Raw genomic sequence first — 23586 nt, 5'->3', positions numbered from 1 at the left:
GTATACTCCTTGACTATTTCTCTGAGAAGACTGTAATACATAAACAAGTGTAGACTGTATTTGTATGATTTAAACAGACCATAAATATTGGGGACTTCAACACGGGTGACAGTAACAATTAAGCTGATCTAGTAGACACCACTGATCCCTGGTTTTTAATTTAACAAGCATCTCATCAAATTGCATTATAGTAACAGACCACAGTCCTACAAGTTTAAAAATAAAAACAAACCAAGTGGAAGCCTAAGACAAGTGTGCTTGTCTTAAAACCAGTTTCCAGGCCCACGTTCTCAAGACAAGACTACAACCCTCTAAAACACCCCTTAGAAGCTAATTTAGTGAATCACTGACAGTTCAAGGTACAGGACAATTCACTTGTTGAAAATCATGTGTATTTCAGAAACATTAGCATAGAAAATGTTAGAAAGAGACTGCTCCATGTTTGAAGCTTGACTAAAGTAAATCTTCCCTTAAAACATAAAACAATTTGTACCTGTATAAAACAGGATATTAGCAGAGAAGCTGAAACACTAATAGACAAATTGTTATGAAGCCAGTACACTCACTGCCTTCCATCTTTCTTTACTAAAGTTGTCACATACTGGTACAACAAGGATTTAAGATCAAGGATGCAAAAACAAAACACAAGCAGTTCCGTGTCTCATGAAGCACAAGCCTTAACTAGGTCACTGATTTGGAACTCATTAATATCATTCGTCTCAAGAACAGCACATTGAAGATATGACACCTTTTTTGAAATTGATTCCAGTTCAGTTCTTTCAGCTGTTATAGCACCTCAACTCCCAAAGTCTCAAATATTTTTTGCCTGGGGTATAACTCAAGGTTGGAAAGGACAAGCATTAATGATCTTAATATAAAGACTTTATTAAGACAATATAAATAACTTTTGTGGCAACCAAAGAATACACTTTAAATAGATGTCTGTCAGGTGAGAAACTGCAAAGCATTCATGATCGATTAGTCCTCAGAGAACTGACTCAGAAGAATCTGTGGTCTTTAGGTAGATGAAAGGGAGAAGGCAGAAAGACTGATGAAATACATCTCACAAAGTCAGAGACAAGGCAGTCCTGGAGAGATACAAGTCTAAAAACAAAAACTGAAAGATATAACAACAGCTGGAAGTACAGTACAATGAAAAAGTAAGTCTAGATCAAAGTTCAAGAATGAAGTAAACAGATGTAAAAAAATGCAACCTAAAAAGAAACATTCTCAAGGGAAAACAACCAGATATCGTAGTACAAGCATTGCAGTATCTTACGATTGAATAACATTTCAACTGGTCCCATCAATTCTTGCCATAAATTTGTTGTTTTGCAACCAAAGTACAAGTGGAAGAAAACATATTGGAACAATCAAATGTCTATTATCTTTGCTGCCAGGAAAAACTGAAAAGAAAATCACACTAATTTTAGCAATTTTAAATGCTAATTTTATTCACTGCTAACTGCAAAGAACACCAATTCAGTAGTGTGCCGTAAAACACTTACACAAATCCAGAATTAAACAGAGCATATGGGATAAATCTAAAGCACAGCACCATGTGCCTTTGAAATGGTTATCACAGAACACAACTCAGTTCAGACAATTAAGAAATAATTCAATACTGCTAGTTACCCAGAAGCAAAATGCTCTTGGTTTCATAAAAAAGCAGTTGTTGCACTTTTCATGGTTTAATATGGTATGTAATATCTGAACCAAGGATATAGTTCATGTGATTTATTCTTCTTGTCAGTTGGTACCATCAGCTAATACAAAGTTGACAAGCCTGCTGATAGGAAAACAGTTGAATACAATGAAGTATGCTCAGTATGTGGCTCAATTTCCTTAACACACCCAGAGTAATACTCCTTTATTTTAAAGTACTATTTTAAACCAGAAGATAAAACAATTTTAAAGACAAATATAATAGTAACCACTCTCACCACCTAATTCAAACACTAACATAAAACAATTTTTAAAAACCAGAACAGCAAGAAAAATGGCAGTGTTAAGAATGCTTCATACTGCTGAATCTTACATATTCTGAGGTACATGATGAGAAGCTAATGGAGATGAAGCAATATAGCCATCTGGCCCAGGTCTCATAGTACCATGAATATGACAAGAACCACCACATGCTGCACCAACTGGATGCCAAGGGACACGAGGCAAAACAGGGAGGCAGGATTCAAAACCAAGCAAAGACGGCTTCCCAAAGGGATCTGACATCACTGGATATCACTGACATCACTGTGCTCCATGAGGCACAGATGCAGGGTCAGCATTTGGAAAAGTATCTGAAATAAAGAATGTGAACAGTATGCTTTATATACAAAGATACACAAAACACCAACATAAATGGATGATCTTACAGGTAAAAATAAAATTTATCACTAACTATAGGAAAGATCACAACAATTATGGTGGGAGCACTTTAGATATCAACGTTGGTAATTTAGGACAGGTTATCAGAAGATTGTATGAAAATTTCCTTAAAAAATTTGTGTTGTGTGTATATAATGTGTCAAATATATTCTACCTAGAGACAACTATCTCTCTGGGATCATTTAAGTACCAAAACAGACTAGATGCTACATTCTCTAGAGTCCTTCTAGTCAATTAAATTATTTTAAGAGTCAGTTGCAATTAAGTGATTCAACAGCTTTCAGTTTAACACATATCATCCAAATGACTATTCTGTATTTCTTAAGCAATTAAAACTTCAGGTGTCTTAAAGTAGTGACTCTGTGGCATCTTACTTCACTAATGGACAGTGACTGCAATGGGGTATAGGGGGGACTTGATAAAATGGGTGAATGTAGTAACTACATTGTTTTTCACATGAAACCTTCATAAGAGTATATATTAATGATACCTTAATAAAAAAAAACTTGGGTGTCTATACCATGTAGCCTATACTTTAAGGTACAGGTCTAAAGAGCATCCTAAAAGACCAACAATTTAAGTGTCATGTCTTGAATGTCATAAAGATATTAGCATAATTTTAGTTTTACAGCACTTTAGCTACCTTAAGTCAGTTTTAGTGGACACAGATGCTGTTCTGACCCTGCTATAGTGACTATATAAGTAGTAAACAAAAAGGAGTCCTTCATTACTTGGGATAACATAGATTAGCTCATTCTGTGAAATTAAGACTTCCAGGGTCTCATGGTTTACTACAATTGAAAATTTATAAATGGTACATGGTACAAAAATACATGAAAGGTTGAAACTTTTTAATTTTTATTACCACAGGGCACATCACACCACCAGACTAGGAATAAGATTCCATAAGGCTAAAGTTCCAAAACCATTAGTATGTTTTAAAATAAAAAGGGAAGGAAGGATATTCATATTCCTCACATGACCCCGACACAGTATACTTATGCGTTTGGTATATACAGTGTATCTATCTCATTTAGTTCTTAGAATAATCCTGGCAAATCAAGTATTTCCCATTTTACAGATAATTAGGGAGGTTAAGTAACTCAGCCAAGATCGCAACCATCAAGCGAGCAGTGCTGGATGGGAAACAGATTTGGTTAGGTTAGTCTACATCCTTTATTCCACCTTCTGCTGACTCTTTCCAAGGGCGGTCCAAAGATCCTGTTGTAAGTCCTTCAAAATGCCTCCTCAACATTATACTGTGAACTCACAGACAGAGCAACCATCTTTACGGTGTGGTACAACAGTCTGAGGATTCCTTTATGTATTTAAAAATTGAGGATCTGAAATAGCTTTTGCTTATGTGGGTTATAACTACCAATATTTACTGTATTAGGATATAAACTAAGAAAGTTAAGAATATTTAATTCATTTAAAAATAAGCCCACTATTGGTAACACAAAATTTTTACAGAAAAATATTTTCCAAAACAAAAATTGAGACAAGTGGCATTGTTTTACACTTGTGCAAATCTCTGATGTATGGCTGAATATAGACAGCTGGGTTCTCTTATCTGCTTCTGCATTTAATCTATCATGATAATGTTGTTTTGGTTGGAGTATATGAAGAAAATCTGGCCTCATACAGATTTGTAGTTGGAAAGAAGGGAAGTCTTTCAAATAACTAGCCTTTCCAGATAATTGTAGGTAACTTCTGACACTACACCCAAACTAGGTAAGTGGTAGTTTCTTAAAGGTGGGTAGCAATGTGGACTTTTTGTACTCTGTCAGTATTAAAATACAGTTTTATCTTGTACTTTTGATAGATGTTACAAAATCATGCACAGGTGACATTATACATTGGTAAAAGAGAAAATATTATTTCACTGAGATAATACAGAGCTCCCAAATGTTGACACACTTCAATATACAGTGTAAAAAAACTACATTCATTAATAGACCCATCTATCTTATTATGACAGTTAAGTACTAGGAAGCTGTCAAACTCATAGTGGCAGACAAGTTTTCAAAAATTTTAGTTTTTATTCAAAAACTGTAATTGTTACCTTGGACAACAAATACTACCAGTAGTTTTACTTGAAATGACAGGCTCACATTGTTCATTTGAGAAAATGTCTGCCAGATCCCCAAGTCTGAATAACCATAGTCAGTCCATCATTTTTTCAAGTCAAAATAGTGTTCTATGAAAAAAGCTAGTTCAGCTCAGAACTCAGCCTCACAAATCCTTTTAAGGTAGTCATCAATATGCCGAGTGCTTATTACTACTTACCATTTTGTTACACAGAATAAGTACAATTAATCAATGATAAAGATTTAATAGAAATAAGAGTATCTTTGATGAAACAAAAAATAAAACTGGCATTTTTTTTGTACTATGGGGTGTGGGAATGGACAAGATACTGATTACTAGCACACAGTTTCATTGCTCCTGCCTTAGTTTGGGGCTTAGGCACCAGCAGTTTTACCCACCACTGATTTTTGCACCCTCAGTGCAAATATAACACAGTGAAAGAGACAATTAAAATCTGTGTATGATGATGAATACTTTGGGCCTCATGGATCCCTTAAAAGGATCTCACAGACCCTAAAGGACACACATAGCATGCTTTGAGAAACACTGCTCTAGTATATAGACCTAATGAAATACCTGAAGACTATTATTTACAATAAAATCTAATTGTCTTTCTTGCAGGCAATCTTACTATATACTCACCACTTGCTGATGCTTCTGCCTGTGTGCCATCTTGACTCTCCACCTCACTGTACAACTGAGAACTGGTTTGGTCTGCCAGAGAAGGTGTCTCAGTATAGCCTGGGTAATTCTGTACATGAAGCTGCTGCTGCTGGTGCATATATGGCACATAGACCAAGGAGCACCAGTAGTTGTGGTGATAGCACTTTTAGATAAGAGAGGGAAAACACACATGCTTACTGTTATCTCTTGGTAAAATAGTATGGCTACTCACTTAAAAAAAGGTTGGGCCATTATTTTTAGGTGGGGTAGCAATGACTTTTTGACCTAAAAGACATGACATTTATTAAATCTGTTCTCTATTATATTATAACTTTTAGGATATTTTCCAGCATCCCAATCTCATAGTTGGCCCTAGAAATTCTTTTAAGAAAGCATCCTAACTAGAAATACACACAATGACCTGTATACAAATATGTCTTTTATAGCATCATTTTTAAAAGCAAAAAAACAACAAACAACACAACTCTTTGACAACAGGAAACACAATGATGAATTCAAATAGATGCAATATTAAAATGCTGTAATAGAAAAAAAGTGCTCACATTGTTAACTTAAAAATTTATAAGATTATATAGCAGCGCATATTTTGTAAAGTAAGTATATAAGCTGTAAGGAAACATCAGTGTACAGAAGTTATAATTTGGCTGTTTTAGCATTTTTGAGATTTATGACAATGAATGCTATTACCTTTAATATGAAAAATCTTTAAAATATCTATTCTGCATTTATTTGCATACCGATTATGTGAAATGCAGAATATTTTAAATGCCACACCGTGTGGAATGAGTTACATTTCCATATGTGACTATAATAAACTAACATAACTGAAGGGGAAAATAGTTTATTTTTCAATTCTTGAAACTACATTTAAGAAATATAGTCTTGAAGAACAAAACACCCTCTACTACTCAATTTAAAAATGTGTGACAGTTGGAGAATATAGTTTTCTGGAAATGGTATGTCCAAGGTTTTAGAGGAATCCATGTTTGGGAATACAAACTATTCTGAACATTATCCAGGAGACTGGATCATTCACCAGACCTTAAGATGTATTATTCCTTTTCAGGAAATACGCCATCTTGTTGTATCAGAAGTCAAATATATTTCAGGGAGAAAATGATGGCTGAAATGATAAAAGAGGTATCTCCTGAAATCAGAAACACCTGTCAGTGACATTAACGTATCTGTCAGGAACCCCCCTTAAACAATTCAGGGCAGTGAAATCAGTGTTTGACATTACCTATGTACATGAACACTTTAAAAATAACAGAGCTCCTTAAATGTCTTTGAATTAGACTGATTACTTTTCCACTGAAATGCAGAAATGGTCATAAAAATGTTTTAAGTATGGATAAATAATCCATTTATTATTTTGAGACAGAACAACATAATGAAGGATTGGCATATATTAAATGTGGAGGCCAATATATGCCAAAGCTGGGGTGCTTAGAGCCCCTACTCACCATAACTTAACAACTATTTTTAAGAGAAACTGAAGCACTATGAGGCTAAAGTAGAAAACTGACCTGTATACATTATTCAGAGATACATTATTAAAGACAGGAATAAAACTTTTAGGCCCCTGGCAGTATTCTTGGCTATTAAAGTTCAAGAGTCTGATTATCAAAACAGCTTCATTTTTAATATTGACTTTATCAAAGCAATTTTAACATGACTCTTACCTGCAATCCCAGATTGAAATAGTACTGCAGAACTCTCATATCTAAAATGAAAAATTTTAATTTTAGTGATTACATGACATAAGCAATTAGAACACTTAGAAGCTTTCCTTTGAGTATTAAGGTAGATACATACCTTATCACCACATTAACATCACCCTCAATTCTCCCTTAGTAAATGTAAATGACCACTTACCTATCACTATAGAGACCATTTTCTGATCCAAAGTTTAATTTACCAAATACGTATTTTATTTCTATTCTTAATATTAGGCAGACATTACAGGAATGCCACTTTGGCTAGTATTTAGAAAAAATCCAGTAGAGGTTATTTTCTTGCTTGTCTCAAGATAAAATTTTACTTTAATACAAATCTACTACATAAGCAATCATATTGGTCCTCTATTAGTGGAGCTCCACACTGTACAAATGAATGCTCTACCAATGCTAAGATTAGTGATGCCTATTGAGACAAGTGTATGAAACAATTCATCCTGCTTTTATTTAACATGACCAATTTACAACCCCTAGAACTCCAAAAAGAGGAGGCAATTAAGAAGGTAACTCAAAAGAAGTTATACCCTAAGGTGATAAAATTTTTCCAGACACAGAACCTAAAATATTTCACAAGTGAACAAAAACTAGATGTATGGTAGGAGGGGAAACAGTCATAGCATTCCCATTCTCTCTCTGTATTTATCTTCACTGACTGACCTGGGATACATACACATTCTCATAAATAAGGTAACATCTTCCAATAACAAATGAACTCTCAGAAAACAACTTTCTTAAGATGAAAACTCTAAGTAAAATCATACACAACACCACTTTGAAGAATCAGCTTGTATTTTGACTATTTTGTGGGAGTATAGTATAAAGCCTAATGCTCTAGCTAAAAAATATGAAAAGATAATAGCAGGAAATTCACAAATGGCATGAAATTCTACTCCTCAGCATATATATATATATATATATATATATATATATATATATATATATATATATATATATAGTCACCCAGAACTTGTATACAAATATCCTCAGCAGCAACAAAATAAAAAATGAACAAGCGGGACTACATCAAACTAAAAAGCTTCTGTATGGCAAAGGACACTATCAGAAGAACAAAAGGGCATTCTACAGCATGGGAGAATATATTTGTAAATGATTTATCTGACAAGGGGTTAACATCCAAAATATATGAAGAGCTAGCATGCCTCAACACCCAAATAATAAATATCCCGATTAAAAAATAGGCAGAGGATCTGAATAGACACTTCTCCAAAGATGAAGTTCAGATGGCCAACAGGCACACAAAAAGGTGACCCACACAGGTAATTATCACGGCAATGCAAATTAAAACCACAATGAGGTATCACCTCACCAGTTAGGATAGCCAACATCCAAAAGACAAGAAACAACAAACGCTGGTGAGGATGAGGAGAAAGGGGAGTCCTCCTACACTGCTGGTGGGAACATAAACTAGTTCAACCATTGTGGGAAGCAATATGGAGGGTTCCTCAAAACACTAAAAATAGAAATACCACTGAACCCAGTAATTCCACCCCAGGAATTTACCCGAAGAAAACAAGATCCCTGCTTCAAAAAGACATATGCATCCCTATGTTTATCGCAGCACTATTTACAATAGCCAAGATATGGAAACAAGCTAAGTGTCCATCAGTAGATGAATGGATAAAGAAGATGTGGCATATACACAACGGAACATCTTTCAGCCATAAGCAGAAAAGGAATCCTACCATTTGCAACAACATGGATGGAGCTGGAGAGTATTATGCTCAGTGAAATAAGCCAGGCAGAGAAAGACAAGGACCAAATGATCTCCCTCATTTGTGGAATCTAACAACAAAGCAAAACTGAAGGAACAAAACAGCAGCAGACTCACAGACTCTCATAAAGGACTAGGGGTTACCAAAAGGGAGGGGTTGTGGAGAGTGGGTGGACAGGGAGAAGGGAATTAAGCGGCACTATAATTCACAGTCACAGTATAGGTAGGTCATGGGGAAGGCAATACTGCATGGAAAAGACAAGCAATGACTCTACAGCATCTTACTACACTGACAGACAGTGACTGTAATGGTGGGGGTTGGTGTGGACTTGATAATACAGGTGAATGTTGAAACCACAATGTTGTTCATGTGGAACCTTCATAAGATGGTATAACTATGATTCTTCAAAAAAATATCATGAGCAGTATTATTCACAATAGCAAAAAAGTGGAAACCCAAATGTCAATAAACCAATAGATAAAAATGCAGCATATCTACATAATGGATTATTCAGCCGAATAAAGTAGGTGTTCTTGTAAAGTAGGTGCTAACGTTCAAGTTTGGGGAAAAAAGAAAGTAGGAGGAGATAAGGTTCCACTATTTTACACAAAACTAAACAAACACCTATCTATGCCCCATCAATTCCACTCCTAGGTATTGACCCAAAGGAAATGAAAACATGCTCGCAAAGACTTTTATGAGAATGTTCATGGAAGGTTTACTCATAAAAGCCCCAAACTGTAAATAGCCCAGATGTCCATTAATAGAATGGACAACCTGTGGAATATCCATACAATTAAATTATACTGGTAAGCAATGGTCAACCACTGGTACATATGCAGCAACATGGAAAAACCTTAAAAGCATAATGCTGAGTTTAAGAAGCCTTCCACAAAGGGCACATACTGTATGATTATATTTACATGAAGTTCTAAAACAGGTAAAACTGGCAGAAAAAAAAGAACGGTGACTGCCTCTTAAATGAAGTGGAGCTAGGGGTGGGGAATGACTAGAAAGGGGCATGAGGGAACTTTGTAGGATAATGGTAGTATTTTCTACCTTGACCAGGATTTAGGTTACAGAGGTGCAAGTATCTATTTGTCAAAACTCAGCAAGTGTACATTTAAGATCTGTGCATTTCATTATATGTAAACTTTACATCAGAAGAAAAAATAAATATCAAACTCTAGTTAAAGATATGTATGCTTAAGTTTTTATGCAATAGCACATTGAAGTCTACAATTTACTTTGAAATGCACCAAAAATAAGACGGATTGAAGGGAAAGATGGATACATGAAGTAGAGTTAAATGTTAATGATAAAATCTTGGTAGTGGATATATCAATGTTTATTTTAAAATTCAACTTTCATGTATGTTTGAACATTTTCATAAAATGCTGGAATATGTATAATTAGCATTATGTGCCAACTGAGTAGATCCTGGGCAGGGGTAGGTAAGTGAAAGGAAGGAGTAAGGGTTTAGATACTGGGTAAATTGGTGGAAATGACACATTATTAACAAAACAGGAAACCAAGAAGAGTCAACGTTTTACATGGCCTGGAGAGAAGAAAAAAGGGAGATAACAATGAATTTCATTATAGACAGACTGAGTTTGAAAGTAAGAAAGCCAAATGTAGCAAGGGGCTAGACACAAGTACCTGAAAATTCAGAGGGCAGGGCTAGACAGATTTAGGAACCATCTATAAAAAGGTGATAATGAAGTTTTAAGGTAAAGAAAAAGAAAAGAATGGAGCTGAAGATGATCTTGGTAACAACCATAGGGGCTAGGGAGAAAAAAAAAAAACAGAAGAGAGAAGCAGCTAAAAAAATCAAGATAACGTTACAGTAAGGAAAGTATAAATAAGCTACAATTTTCAACTACAATTCTCTTTTGAGAAACACTTCCAAACAGAGGTGTAAAAGAATTTCCTATGGGAAACTGCTCTTTACTTTGATGGAGGAAACAACACATGGCTGAAATCAAGACAAATCAGACCCCCAATTCCTCCAAACAAAAACATTCTCCAAATCTTTTAAATTAAGTTGGAATTACATCTAGGTATGTAATCCTAAATCCTAAAGAATACAACAATTTCATACACTTATGGTAGGAACTTAAGAAATGAAGAAAATTTGTTATCGACTCCTGCTTTTCAAGAAAAACAGTTGAGAAATCAAAGATACTCAGTTGAGAATCTTCTTCAGGGACAAACATCTCAGACCTGAATAACCCTCACCCAAGTCTCAAAATCTACTTACCTTGAGGCAGATCATTGCCACTTGGATCACAGGAATAAGGTGGAGGTGGAGGTGGTAAATCTGAAGCCTCTCCCACCTCAAGAGGATAAAGAGAATAGGAAAGATAAGAAGGATATGAAGGATGAGGAGGAAAAGGAGGAGGAGGGGGAAGAAAAGTAGGAGGAAGAGGAGAAACAGGTGGTGGTGGTAGATAGGCAGCAGGAATAGGAGCAGAGAGGTATGGGCAGGATGGTGAGGTGATCACTAAAAAAGAAACAAAAAGTAGCAATGCACAACTTACAAGCAATAGCTCACTGTCTACTACTCTTCCACCCCCAATATGGTCAAACAACTCTAATTCTTATGTTTTGACTTAAAATCAAAAACTTGGAAGGTAAGTTGCCCATATTCTCTTAGACAAGCCAGTTAAAAACTAGGATTTATTACAGATTAGTTTTAGTTATGTAAATTACTTGAAATTAAGAGAAAAAGAACTGAAACCAAAGAACTTTTACTACCAAAGACTTTAAACATTAGCTAACAGGTACATAAATAAAATACCATTAAAGCAAAATTTTTACTTAGCTTTATATAAAATTAAGGATGTTTTCAGACATCTGCCACTCTTAGATCATTAAGAAGCTAGCTAGTAAGAGAGACTAAATTGCACAGATTACAGATAAAGTAATCCTTGAAGGTTTCTAGTTGTAGCACTGGAGTAACATAAGGAACTCTAAATCATGATATTTCCATTTCTAAGCATGTACAGAATCTAAAACAGGCTAGCTGAAATACCTTATCCCTTTAACTTTCTACACCTTTTACTACATTTTAAGAACAATATTCATATAGGAGTCAGTTTTTGACAATTAAAATACAAATATGTTCAAATATGAATACATTTCTCTATGATGATAAAGGAAATAATTCAGTTCCAACCTAGTAAAAATATCCCTATATATGCACAGTATGCCAGAAAATGTGTTACATTTTTGACAAAAGGGGAGTGACAGAACCTTTCAAGTTTAACTGAATCATTTTAGCTGACTTAGAAAGTCAAGTACTAAATTTTATCATTGTTACCTGCACTTTAATTTTAATCCTGTAAAGTATAGAAAATTTAGTCTTGTTCCTCAATAAAGGTTTAAATTCAGTTTTAGAACACTTAGTTCAACTAACAGTCCACACAAGCTGTATTTGTTATCCTAGTAATATAATGAGGAATAAGGCCAAGTATTAGAAGTAAACCACACTGTTTTCATTCACTGACATAAATATTAATAACACACTTATCTATACTCTTTATACGGTTACAGGCTAATAGTAATAGGAAATCTGTGTCTTAGGGCAATATAAAACTTGATGAACAGCTCTTTAGGGGTGATGAAACCTCTTTTTTGGTTGTGGTGTTATACAACTCTATGCACTGTCAAAACTTAACTGGGCACCAAAAGACAAATTTTATTGTTTCTAAGTTAAACTTTAAAAACTTGCTCCTGTCTTGGAGTTTTGTTTTGCATAAAGAAATATCCACTTGTACAGTTTTAGAAAAGGAATCTAATTTTTAGAACATCTCCAAATGCTTTGAAGACCTCATGGATTTGTTTACTCTTATTCCTCTTAAACTAGCACTCAAATCACACCATTTTAAAAAAGCAAACGGAGGAAATTCACTCAGCTGAAGACAGAATGTGGTGATGATCACTAAATAAAAACCAAGTATTAGACACAGAGGTAGCTAAGTAAGTTCTCATGGGCTTGAGAGGATCAAGGGCAGAAGAGATACGGAGGTTAACTTTATCTGAACTCACCTTACTTGTAAATACATAATGTAATAAACCCCCTAAGAAAAAGCTTTTATAATTTCTAGCTACTCTCTAGAGATACATGAGAATTCTCATTCACAGTTTTAATAGGGCTCTATAGGCTTAAAGGGTATATAATTCAAGAGGTAACTCCAGGACAAGGGAACTTTTCTAAAGTATTAATGGAAACCAATGTAATGTACTAAAAGTGCTTTCCCCCTTGTCTCTGTAGGTGCAGTTTGCTTCAGGACATTTCTGGGGAGAATATGAATATGCATAGTAAGATTCGGCTTCTTACAGATCAGGCCTGGACCTAGGTGTAGCGAGGTGCAAAACTGAAGGGGCCACCAAGTTAACACTCAAAATAACCCATGGTAAGTAAAATATAAAAATTCTAAATTAAGACAGGATCCAAGCCTGCACCTGCTTGAACCCCAAGAATGAATGTCTCATTCAACTCACCCTAAGCCTGACACACAGATTGTATATTTAAAGTTTCAATACTTTATCATGGATATGTTCTGCATTAACCTTTATTTTTTAAATACTGCATTAAAGTACTATCTTGATTATTGTGGGTTTTTGGCACTTCCTTAAATCTTGCATCCAAGGCAAATGAGTCACTAGTCGCAGCTCTGACAAGCACCTTCGAAGTTACCACAACTCAGTTGACAGGATTTAATGCTTATGAGGAGACTAATGTTAAAAGGCAATCATAGCATCTAGTAGGTAAGAAGTGGCTTAAAACAGGATGGAATGGGGTGCCAGAGAAACACATAACACAATGCGAAATATGATTTGTTTCATCTAGAGGACTGATGGGAATGATAAAGAATAACTAAAAAGCAGTCATGAACTAGTAGACTTACAATTGAGGTTCCTAAGTGACACAAAAAACAAAAAGTAAAATAAATGAAGGCAGTATAAATTTTTAGAAATATCTACATAGAACACAATTTGGCATTTAAAGAGTAAGCGTTCCATGACTGTAAGTGAGGCATTACAATGTTTAATTCAGCTGTTACTTCATTTTCTTTCAAGCTCATGCATCTGCTAAAAACAGAGCGGGTTTTCCTTACAATTAGCACAAAGTAGTAAATCAGGGTCTACTTTAACATCTGCAGTGAAAATTTTCTATGGTAATTAACATATACTGCATGGTTCTGTTCTAGGCACTGTGCTAAACAGTTAATTTTTAAGTTATACATAAAGAAAACACATCAAATGAATTATTTTAAAGTGGACACAATGAAGATCAAGTAAAACTTTGCCAGCCATTCAAGAAAAATTCCATGTGCCCCAGCTCAATCATAACCCTCCCTTTCCCACCATAATTAACTGTTATCCTTTCATAATATCATTTCCTTATGGTCTTAGGGGTTTTGTTATTCAAATATGTATCCCTAGATAGTTTTTTTAAGTCCACGTCTTGAATCTCTTTTAAGTCTGTTGGTCCATACTCCACCTCTGTCATTTCCTTTCAGTTTTTTTTTTGAAGAATCTGGGCCCTTGGACCTGTTAAATTTCCCAGTCTGGATTTTGCTGATCACATACCCTTGGTGCACTTCAACATGTTCTCCCACATTTCCTGCAATTGGGCAGTTGGATCCAGGAGGCTGGATCAGACTCAGGATTAATTCCCTTGGTGCTTCTGTAAGTAATACGTGACTACCTCTGCAATCTCAGCAGCTATTTCTGCTTAATACCCATCCATTCAGTAAGGACTACAAAATGATTATGTTCTGCCCCTTTTATTCAGTGATTATATGTGTGTGTGTGTGTGTATATGTATATTAGTATTCTAACTATACACACACACACACACACACACAAAAACATTTGCCCTCAACTACTATTTGGTTACACATTGGTTCAGTTCATACAAGGCAAGCAGGATAAATGTTTCTTTCACTTAATTTTGCAGTGTTCAAGAAAATGAACTGGTTTCCTATCATCCTCTTAAGGTAACCAATTTAAAAACATTAAGAACTTTAAAATTTAACACATTTTATTTGTTCTAATCTACTGTAATTATCATTGCTGAGGCTTAAATTACTCCATTTTTGGCCAGTGGGAACCTGTTCAAGACAGCTCCTAAGTCGTTTTGACATGAGTCCAGTAACTCTTCCTAGCTATCTGCCATGACAGAATGATCCATGCTCATCTTGAACATTTCTTGCAGCCATTTCTCCACAAATCCCCCACCTTTTTTCTAAGTGAGGAATAGTATTTCAAGACTACAGATTGAGTGCTAAGGTTATTCATCATTTCTAGGCCTTTTCTGTGGACAAAGCTACAAAAAATACACATATATTTAAAGATAAAACACCTTAAGTTTATATTGATACCTTCAAAGGACCACAGAAGCTTTTACTCAGCCTCTTTATCACATCTGTATTACCTTTCTTCCATATTGAGACTCCTGGTTTGCTAAAAATACCTATGCTGTATCTACAATGTCTAAGTATACGGCTGTTGCTATTAAACAGTAAATTCTCAACCTCTAACCTGTTTGTCTCAATTCTTCCAGTAATTATGTATTTAATACCACCAGATCTTATGCTGATGTTTCTAATTGTTTTAGTAGTCTTAAAGTCAAAGCTCATTCTCTAGTACACTGATGTCCATTCAATGCAACTCTCTGTGATGGCAGGAATAGCACTTCTGGGCTGTCCAATATACGTGCCTCTATCTCCATGTGACTCTGAGCAGTTGACATGTGGTTGGTGACTGAGCAACTGAAAGCTTATTCAACTATAATTAACTGAAATTTAAATTGTCACATGTGGCTAGTGATTACCCTGCTTGATGGCATGGCTTTAGTAGGTTCTTCAGGAAGGGCTCATGCAACGAACATTCTCTCAATTCTTATATCTGCCTTTAGGCCTGATATTCAGTTTAATTAGATATAAAATCTTTGGTTTACATTCTTATTTATTATCTCAAATGTTCCTCCATTTTCTTCTGGCAGAAACTATCAAGTTTGATGAATTGCATTTCATTTTTTTTTATGTCCCATAGGCTCTTTCATCTAGATTACAAAAGGACTTTTTCTTTAAAGTCCAGACACTAGAATGTTCTGGTGTTGCTTGCTCCAGGTCAATATTCTCAGGTATGCAGAGTGCTATTTCAGTATACAGTTTTAAAGCTTTTTCAATTTCATAAAAGTTTTCTGAATTACAGGTGTTATCATTTGTTCTTTCTCCTTACTTTGGTTTTCCTCTTCAGGGAGGACTTCTACAGTGCTTAGTCTCTCTGCCTAACTTTAATACATCACTTGTGATTTTTTTAATCTTCCTTTTCTTCATTTTAGATTTCCCTTCTTTCTTACATCTTTCTCTTAAAGCATTATCTGTTGTATATTTTTTGGTCATGTTTGTTATAGTTTTGCCTTCATTACTGAAATTACTTTCTTCCATTTCTAATGCTTTCCTGAGGTCTGCCACATACGAATTTTTCTAACTCATTTGCTATTTTTATACCATTTTATTAATGTCTTTAGCTCATTCTAAAATAGTTAATTAAGTAAGCATATTTCTGACATCCCTCATGCCTTTAAGGATATTATTCTTTCTTTACCCTCAAAATATCTTTGTACAGAATTTTATTTTGCACTTTTCTTCCATTCATTTTTAAGTGAAATTATTTTTCATGAACTTTAGAATGAGTACAGGAAAGCTTTTCTAACTTCATAGGACTTTATTTTCTTGTGCAGTATTAAAAACCATGAATGCTTTCTAGGATGCTTGACTCTGTTCTCAACTTTACTCAGGACCTGCTCTTTTTACTATACTGATCAATTTTGATTGCACTCTCAGCAGTTTCTCCTTGGCATGTCAGTTTTGAGTGTTCTTAGGGGCTAAATTGTTCCAAGCCCTTCAATTCCTTTACCATGTACCCAAAGCACTCACCCAGTATTGGAGAGGTCAAATCCCTTCCCAGTCTTAGCTGCTCCTTCCAAACTGGCTACCTCACTTTCCCATGAATTATTAGCGCTTTTGTAGTTCTTCTGTTCTCAGGTCCATCAGACAACAGCCCCAGTGCTTCTGTTTTCTTGCACCCACACAGACCTGATAGCATGCAAGTCTTGTGACTGGTGGTTTGTCCCGACCTGCTTAAATCTGGGGGGCTTCAGGGTGATGCCTTGGTCACCTGGTTTTGTTGTAAGTATTGTCCATGGTTTGGTTTTGCTATTTCCATTTTTATTTGGGGACTCAGATTGAAAACCTATGCTGTTGACATCACCTTTCCAGAATTCTGAGAACTTTCAATTAATTGACTCACTGGAATTCTACATTTGTAAGTTGTTACTATCAGTATGCCCAAATTCACAGATCAGAAAGGTTCAAATCCTACCCAAAATTACATAGCTACTAAGTTGTTAAACCAAGATTCAAGCCTAGATTTCTTAAATTCTGGAACCCATAATTATTTATTACAACGTTCATGGGAAAATGATTCATTATATGGCAAGTATTTTATAGAAAACTTTTTAGGAATTATCTGTGAAGGGTGAAACATCTCTAATTCCTGTACAATAAAACTTGACTCAAAGTCTAAGAAACTTGTGAAGTCCTCTAAACTCTCAATGGAGTAGCAAAATAGCTATAAAATCATATCAAAGCCAAATCTGCAAGAAAAAAACTGAAACTCTGCCTCTTAAATATCATGGATTCCTCAACTATAGAACATACTTTATTAACTAGCTTAAATTTAATACTGGATATTAAAGTAATCCTATCGAATCAGTGGAATTGTTGTATGTGCATGTTCATGAATAGCAAAAGAGGTTTCCAAAGTAGCAACCACTGACAACCTACCTGGCCTGCCTTGTGTAGGTGGAGATACAAATAGAGGCTGCATAACATTCTCTGAGGGAACTGAAGTGGTATTTCCAGCTTGATTAGCTGCTGCACAGTTTGATAGGACTGAAGCTGGAACATTACTGGCACAGGAAGCTGCAACTGCTGCAGAATTTACCATCACCTGTAAGTGTGGAAGAAAGTTTAAAACTCTAAGTTCAATTTTTCAAACAATGTTGGTCTCTTACCTGAACCTAAATTTCATGAAATAGTATTCTGACAACTAAAACATCGAGAAGTCAATCTTTATGTAAACCCTGTATGGGAAGGAAGTTTTGGGAAGTTTTAGTAAATGACATAGACTTGACAGGTAATTTGTATTAGCTTACTCATTATACAAGAGATCCAGAGTAGAATATGAGTGTAGTCTAATGCCAGCACACAGAACAGTGTCTGGATCACAACAGATGCTCAATTTGTTGAATGAATTTACTACTCATTGTGCCAGGCACCACAAAGTACAATAATACTTAATATAGAAATATAAGCAGCTTCTTGAAAGTATGATGGAGGACAAAGTGAACAAGAGGAAAAAATTCGTTTTCCTCTGTTCAGACCATTGCAACTGCTTGATAACACAATGAAGATTACCTTCTGGGGGTAGTTGTATGAGGTAAATGTGTCCTGAGGAGACATAGAACATGGTCCTCTGTCCTGAAGAGACTTTAATGAATACAGAAATATAGTTACATAAATGGAAATCAAGAAACCAAACAACACATTAATAAAAAAATCTGCTGTGTTTCAACATCTCCTAAAATTAAGTGAATATTGTATACCCTCAAAGTATTAAAATTTGGAAGTGACTACTAAGGTAATATTCCAGAAGGTATCAATCTGCTGCCTGACTGAGGTGACTGCTCTATTTCTGATCTACAGAGATCCTGATCATATGCAACTCTAGTCCCAAAGTAGATACTAAAATAAAATGGAGGACTGTAATGTAAACACTTTCTTAGTGCCTTTCCTTGCCTTAAAAGCTTCAACATCAGTAGGAACAGCAACAGTTTTGCTAAAAGAAAGCATGCCATTTGAAGATGCAACTTAAGACAAAGGTAGGTATCTGGTTGTTCAGCCACATCCTATCCAAGAAGGATGTGGTATAGTGCAAACGCTGCTCCCCTCTGGTTCAAGACCTTGTCTTTGTCAAAGTAAAATGATTTAAAAATGATTAGTTATGCATGACAAATTGTCATGACAGAAAGAAAAACTAGCAGTGGAAATTGGTAATAATGATAATGCAGAGGGAATCAAGGGAAGTAATCACAGGAAACAAGAGGAATCACTCTGTGACAAAGGTAAGCCTAACTTACATGGACATAAGATTGCATGTTTCTAAAGTCTGTTCAACTACAGACAAGGCACCAGCCGAAAAGCAATCTTTGGCCCTGGCTCTGAAGATCCAGTATCAATGTTTAACTCTAGGAAAATATTTAGTTGAGAACTGGGCATGGAAATAAGATGTAAGAATAAATGTTCATGGTTTTTCAGAAGTTCTGGGCCCAGAAATCTCTTAAGTCCTGCATTGGTCCTCTCCCCTCAGAATGCTGTGAAAAAATTACTTAGGAACTTGCTATGGATTTGGTGACTACAGGGTAGAAGTGGAGCACATTATGAAGAGATTGAAAGCCACTGGTGATGTATGATAAAGTAAATTCAGAACAAAAAAGAACATGTGGCAAGTGAAATTACGTGAACAGAAAGAAATGTCTACTCTTATTGTCCCTGATGTTAAGATTTTTACTTGTTTTTTTCACTTTTTTGTGCAAGTCGCTATTTTAAGTGAAAGGCTATTTTAAGAGACATGTGATATGAGACTACTAATGAAGGAGGGGGAAAAACCAATTTCTCTAGATGGGGCAAAAAAAGGAAAGGAGAAGTAAGGGGAAAAGACTTGCACATCATAGTTTTCACCTTCCTAAGATGGCCTAAACAGTAAAAACAAAAATCTTGTTCCTGAAGCTATCAAAGTTAAAACTAATCAGTTAGAGAACAGAGGGTAGTTATTCAAGTTATTCACAAATATTCCAGTTCTCCTGGGTACATGGTACTTGCTCTTCTGGCCTCATCCTAAAGTGAGGTATGGCCATGTGACTTGCTTGGCCAATGAAATACAAGCCAGTGTTCAATTTCCTATCTTTAGCCCTGCCAAGGTGACTTTGAAAGCCCAAGTCCAACAGTCTGGGTCCCTGAGTGACTATGATGAACAAAGGCCTGCAACTAACCTGCACTGGACATACAATATCAGCAAGAAAACTGTCCTGTGTGAAGCTGCTGAGATGTTCAGAGGTTGGTACTACAGCTAACCTGACTAAACAGTAGTTGGTAACTAGAAGTAGGGTGCAGCTGTAACAAAAACCTAACTTGAGAAGATTATGAACTTGAAGCTATTAGGGGAAGAGATTTAGAAAACAATGTAAGTTTCATATTGTGATTACTAGTAGACAAGTTTAATAAGGTATCCTAAGACAGACATGTATATAGAAGTAGTTTGCAGGCAAAAATGAAAGGGAATAGAGTCCTTGAATATAGAAACTTGTACGGTATAGATAAAATTGATAGATGCTCTGAACAACAAAGAACAGTTAAAACTTGGCTTCAAAGCAAGAATCCAAACTAAGTATATAGCACCCAATGAATCTTGAACTTGAACAAAATGGCTCACGAAAAAGCATCCAAAGATGGCTCTTCCATCAATTCCTGATAAGCTCAAGGTATCTGCAGTTAGGTAAGAGAGAGACATAGGAATAAGAAAGCAAAGAATTATAGCAAATCTAAGTAGTATATCTATTAAAAAAAAAAAGAACTGGCAGTATGGCTATTGGCACTTGAAACTAACAGGAACCAAAGCAGCAGCATAGTAAATCAGTTGAAGAATCTATAACAACTAAACTGTGCAACTGAGACAAAATGTCCCTTGGGCCCCCAATTTCCTGTAAGTAAAAAGTAGGTTGAGTAACCAAGAGTTCTAGAAAACAGTGAACGAGGGAGCCCCTCTGGGGAGCAGTCCCTATGCCTCAGCTGAGGGTCCTCACAATGTCTGTCTATTGTAACAAACTTGTTACAAGCAGGTAATGTTTCTCCCATTTTCCCCAACTGGGAATTTTTACTGCAATTTTTTCAGTCCCCACTCCCCTGTTATAACCTGGGTGTGTAGGAGGTAAATTACTTTGTCTCTTTTAATTTTAGGCTTCCAGATCAAGAGGAGCCCCATCTGGACACAATACAAAAAGTACTACACATTTCCCAGAAACCTTGGGCTGAGTTAATTACACTGAACAGGATTTTGGGGTTGACACCCTTGAGGTGAAATCAAGTATTCTGCCTATAGGAGGGAGTTTGAGTTGAACTGTTTTAGTCCTTAAGTGCTTTTAAAATATTTCCAACTTTCTGACTTCCAGGCACAGAGAAACTAGATTCTTTAGTGGGACATACTCTGGCTGATGAAAAAGAAATGCAAAGAAAGTGACTCATATCATCTCCAGGTGGAAGCTGTAAGAGGCAGTGCACCATTCACTACCTTTTGGTTCCTGCCTTGGCAATCGTGGATGGAGCTTCCATCAGCCTGAGTCCCTGAGCAGAGCCCTCCTGCAGACCTCCACTGGACATGCAGCATAACCAAGAAGCAAACTTGCATTATATTAAGTGAGATTATGGACCATTCCTACTAATACAAAAAGCGTGATAAAATCCTCTAAAATATCATGCCTGATGTTTTAATTTCCTCTTGTATTGAAATGTATTAGGAATATCTCTAAACAGATTAATTTCAGAAAAGAGGTGTGATCTTGAATGAGTTACTTAATTTCTGGATCTCAGTGTCTTCATCCATAAGATGGGAATGATACCCTAAATACCTTATAGGATTGTTATGATTAAAATATATTTATATGTATAGCTGTTAGAACAGTGCCCTAGTACATAGTAGGAGCTACAGGTGCTGGCCATTATTATTAAATACCTACCAAGTTTGCTGTAGATTCAGTTGTGCTATGAACATCTGAAGTTTCGTAGTCTGGTTCTAGAGAATATAGCCAAAGTAAAGTAAAAAGTGAGCATTATTTTAGAGTTTGAAATTTCTTAAAATAATGATTAATGTCAGATTACATCTAGATCTCACTGACCTGAAGGATACATATATTCTTTGTATTTATACGTAAGACAGACGGAGGATGTTCGTGTAGGGCTTTTTAGCTCAGCAGAGCCAAATGGCCAAATAAAACTTGCTTTTTCTCAAGTTTTATTGATACGTGTTCAAAGCCAAAATGTATACATCCTTGAAACAAGTGATTTGAGATATTAAAGCCAGAAATTGGCTGTAAACAGTACAAATCTCTCCTCTGAAAATTCCCTTAGTTCTTAGATGTCAGACAGCGGTTATAAAAAGAAAAACAGCTATGTCCAATTTTTCCAGTGATTAAGTTCATTGCTCTAGAGTTAGGACTGTCTAGATTTGAATCCTGATTAACTGTATTACTTTAGGCAGGTTATTTAGTTTGTATCTCAATTTCTTCACCATAAGACATGGATAACAGTACCTAGCTCATCAATAGGTGGGGATGGGTGAAAAGAACACAGTGCTTGACATAAGAGTAAATGGTGTACAAAGTAATCTGAGTATAACCCACAGTTTGCTAAGGTTAGACATTACAGATATGTCATGCCTCATCTGTTTTTTCCACCTGTTTCAGGTAAATAATACATTTAAAATCGGTTTGTTCTCAAAGGATGGCTTAGTGGACTCAGGTACTGACTCAGGTACTTTGCTTTAAGATTGCTATGCCACTGAAATGCAGAGAAAGTCAATCTTCAACTGGATAGTTTTCCACCAAGCAAAATCCCACAGGTCAAAACTGGATTTGATTCTTAAACACATCACTTATCAAACACGCATGCATGCAACCACTCCAAACATTAGGATTTAAGGTGAGAAACAAAGACTGTGTTATGCCACTACAAGTGAGCAGTACATCTGAAGGAACCCACCAGGCTAAAGAGAGAAGACAAAAGGACCATGCTGAGTAAAAAGAGCAGAGAGTACACATCCTTAAACACATGCACCTAAAAAATCTTCCCAGATTGATCCTGTGCTAGATGTTTTTGTATTAAATTTCTAGAAATATCTATTTCCTTCTACATAAGTAACAGAAAGAGGATCATCACAAGAAAATAAGCAACTTGACTGGTAAGTCATTCAGACTCCTTTGCATCTCTTTAATCACCCAATTCCTCCAGAAATGCTACAGCTGGCATGCCACCTTACAGTAAAATGGTAAAAATAAGCACACTTGTGATGAGAGGCACTGTAACAACTGTTAAGGACATATATATAGAATATATACACACACACACACGTTTTAGAGCCAGACAAACCTAAATTCAAAATTATCTCTGCCAATCACAAAGAACCACAATTACATGATTCCATTTACATGACATATCCAGAATAGACAAATCCATTAAGACAGAAAGCAGACTGGTGGTTTCCTAGGGCTGGGTGGAGGCAGATGGGGGGAAAATGGGGCGCAGCTGCTAGTGAGTACGGGGTTTCATTTTGGGATGATTAAAATATTCTAAAATTGATTGTGCTGATGGTAGGTATGCAACACTGACTATACTAAACACCACTGAATTGTATGCTTTAAATAGGTGAATTGTGTGGTATGCAGATATCTAAATAAAGCAATTATTAAAAATATAAATCTCTGCCACTTACCAAGGGTATGACTTTGGCCATTCACTTACCCTTTCTATCTCAGTTTCCTCATATACAAAATGAGGACACCACATCCATCAGAGGGATAAAGTAATTTATTAAATTATCAATATACTTACTTAGTACAGTGGATGGTCAATAGGATTCAGTGAATAGTAATGTTCATAAAGTAGATTACCTCGGATGAAAGAGTTATCTCACAGAAGTCTCGTAAAATAATAGCTAGTCATATGAAAAGCCTAAGGTAGTTATACAAATTGTGAGGACAACATGAATAGTGTTTTACTAATAAGGAATAGTTGTTTTCCATACAGGAGTCCCACCAAATCAAATTC

General features: G+C 35.7%; 1 protein-coding gene across 1 annotated transcript in view; it reads right to left on the bottom strand.

Moving 5' to 3' along the window:
• Window positions 1-915: 915 nt before the first annotated feature.
• Window positions 916-23586, bottom strand: part of LOC140847577 (UDP-N-acetylglucosamine transferase subunit ALG13-like) — a 69558-nt gene continuing 46887 nt past the window's right edge. Inside the window, 7 exon segments of the mRNA XM_073228278.1 lie at window positions 916-2297; window positions 5119-5302; window positions 6843-6883; window positions 10890-11132; window positions 17494-17659; window positions 18127-18198; window positions 21501-21556. Coding sequence (XP_073084379.1) covers window positions 2035-2297; window positions 5119-5302; window positions 6843-6883; window positions 10890-11132; window positions 17494-17659; window positions 18127-18198; window positions 21501-21556 — 1025 coding nt within the window. The 3' untranslated portion in view covers window positions 916-2034.

Source organism: Manis javanica, chromosome Y (genome assembly GCF_040802235.1).
Source record: "Manis javanica isolate MJ-LG chromosome Y, MJ_LKY, whole genome shotgun sequence".
NCBI lineage: Eukaryota > Metazoa > Chordata > Mammalia > Pholidota > Manidae > Manis > Manis javanica.
Note: the sequence above shows the minus strand (reverse complement) of the source record. Positions and strands in the feature narration are given on the sequence as shown.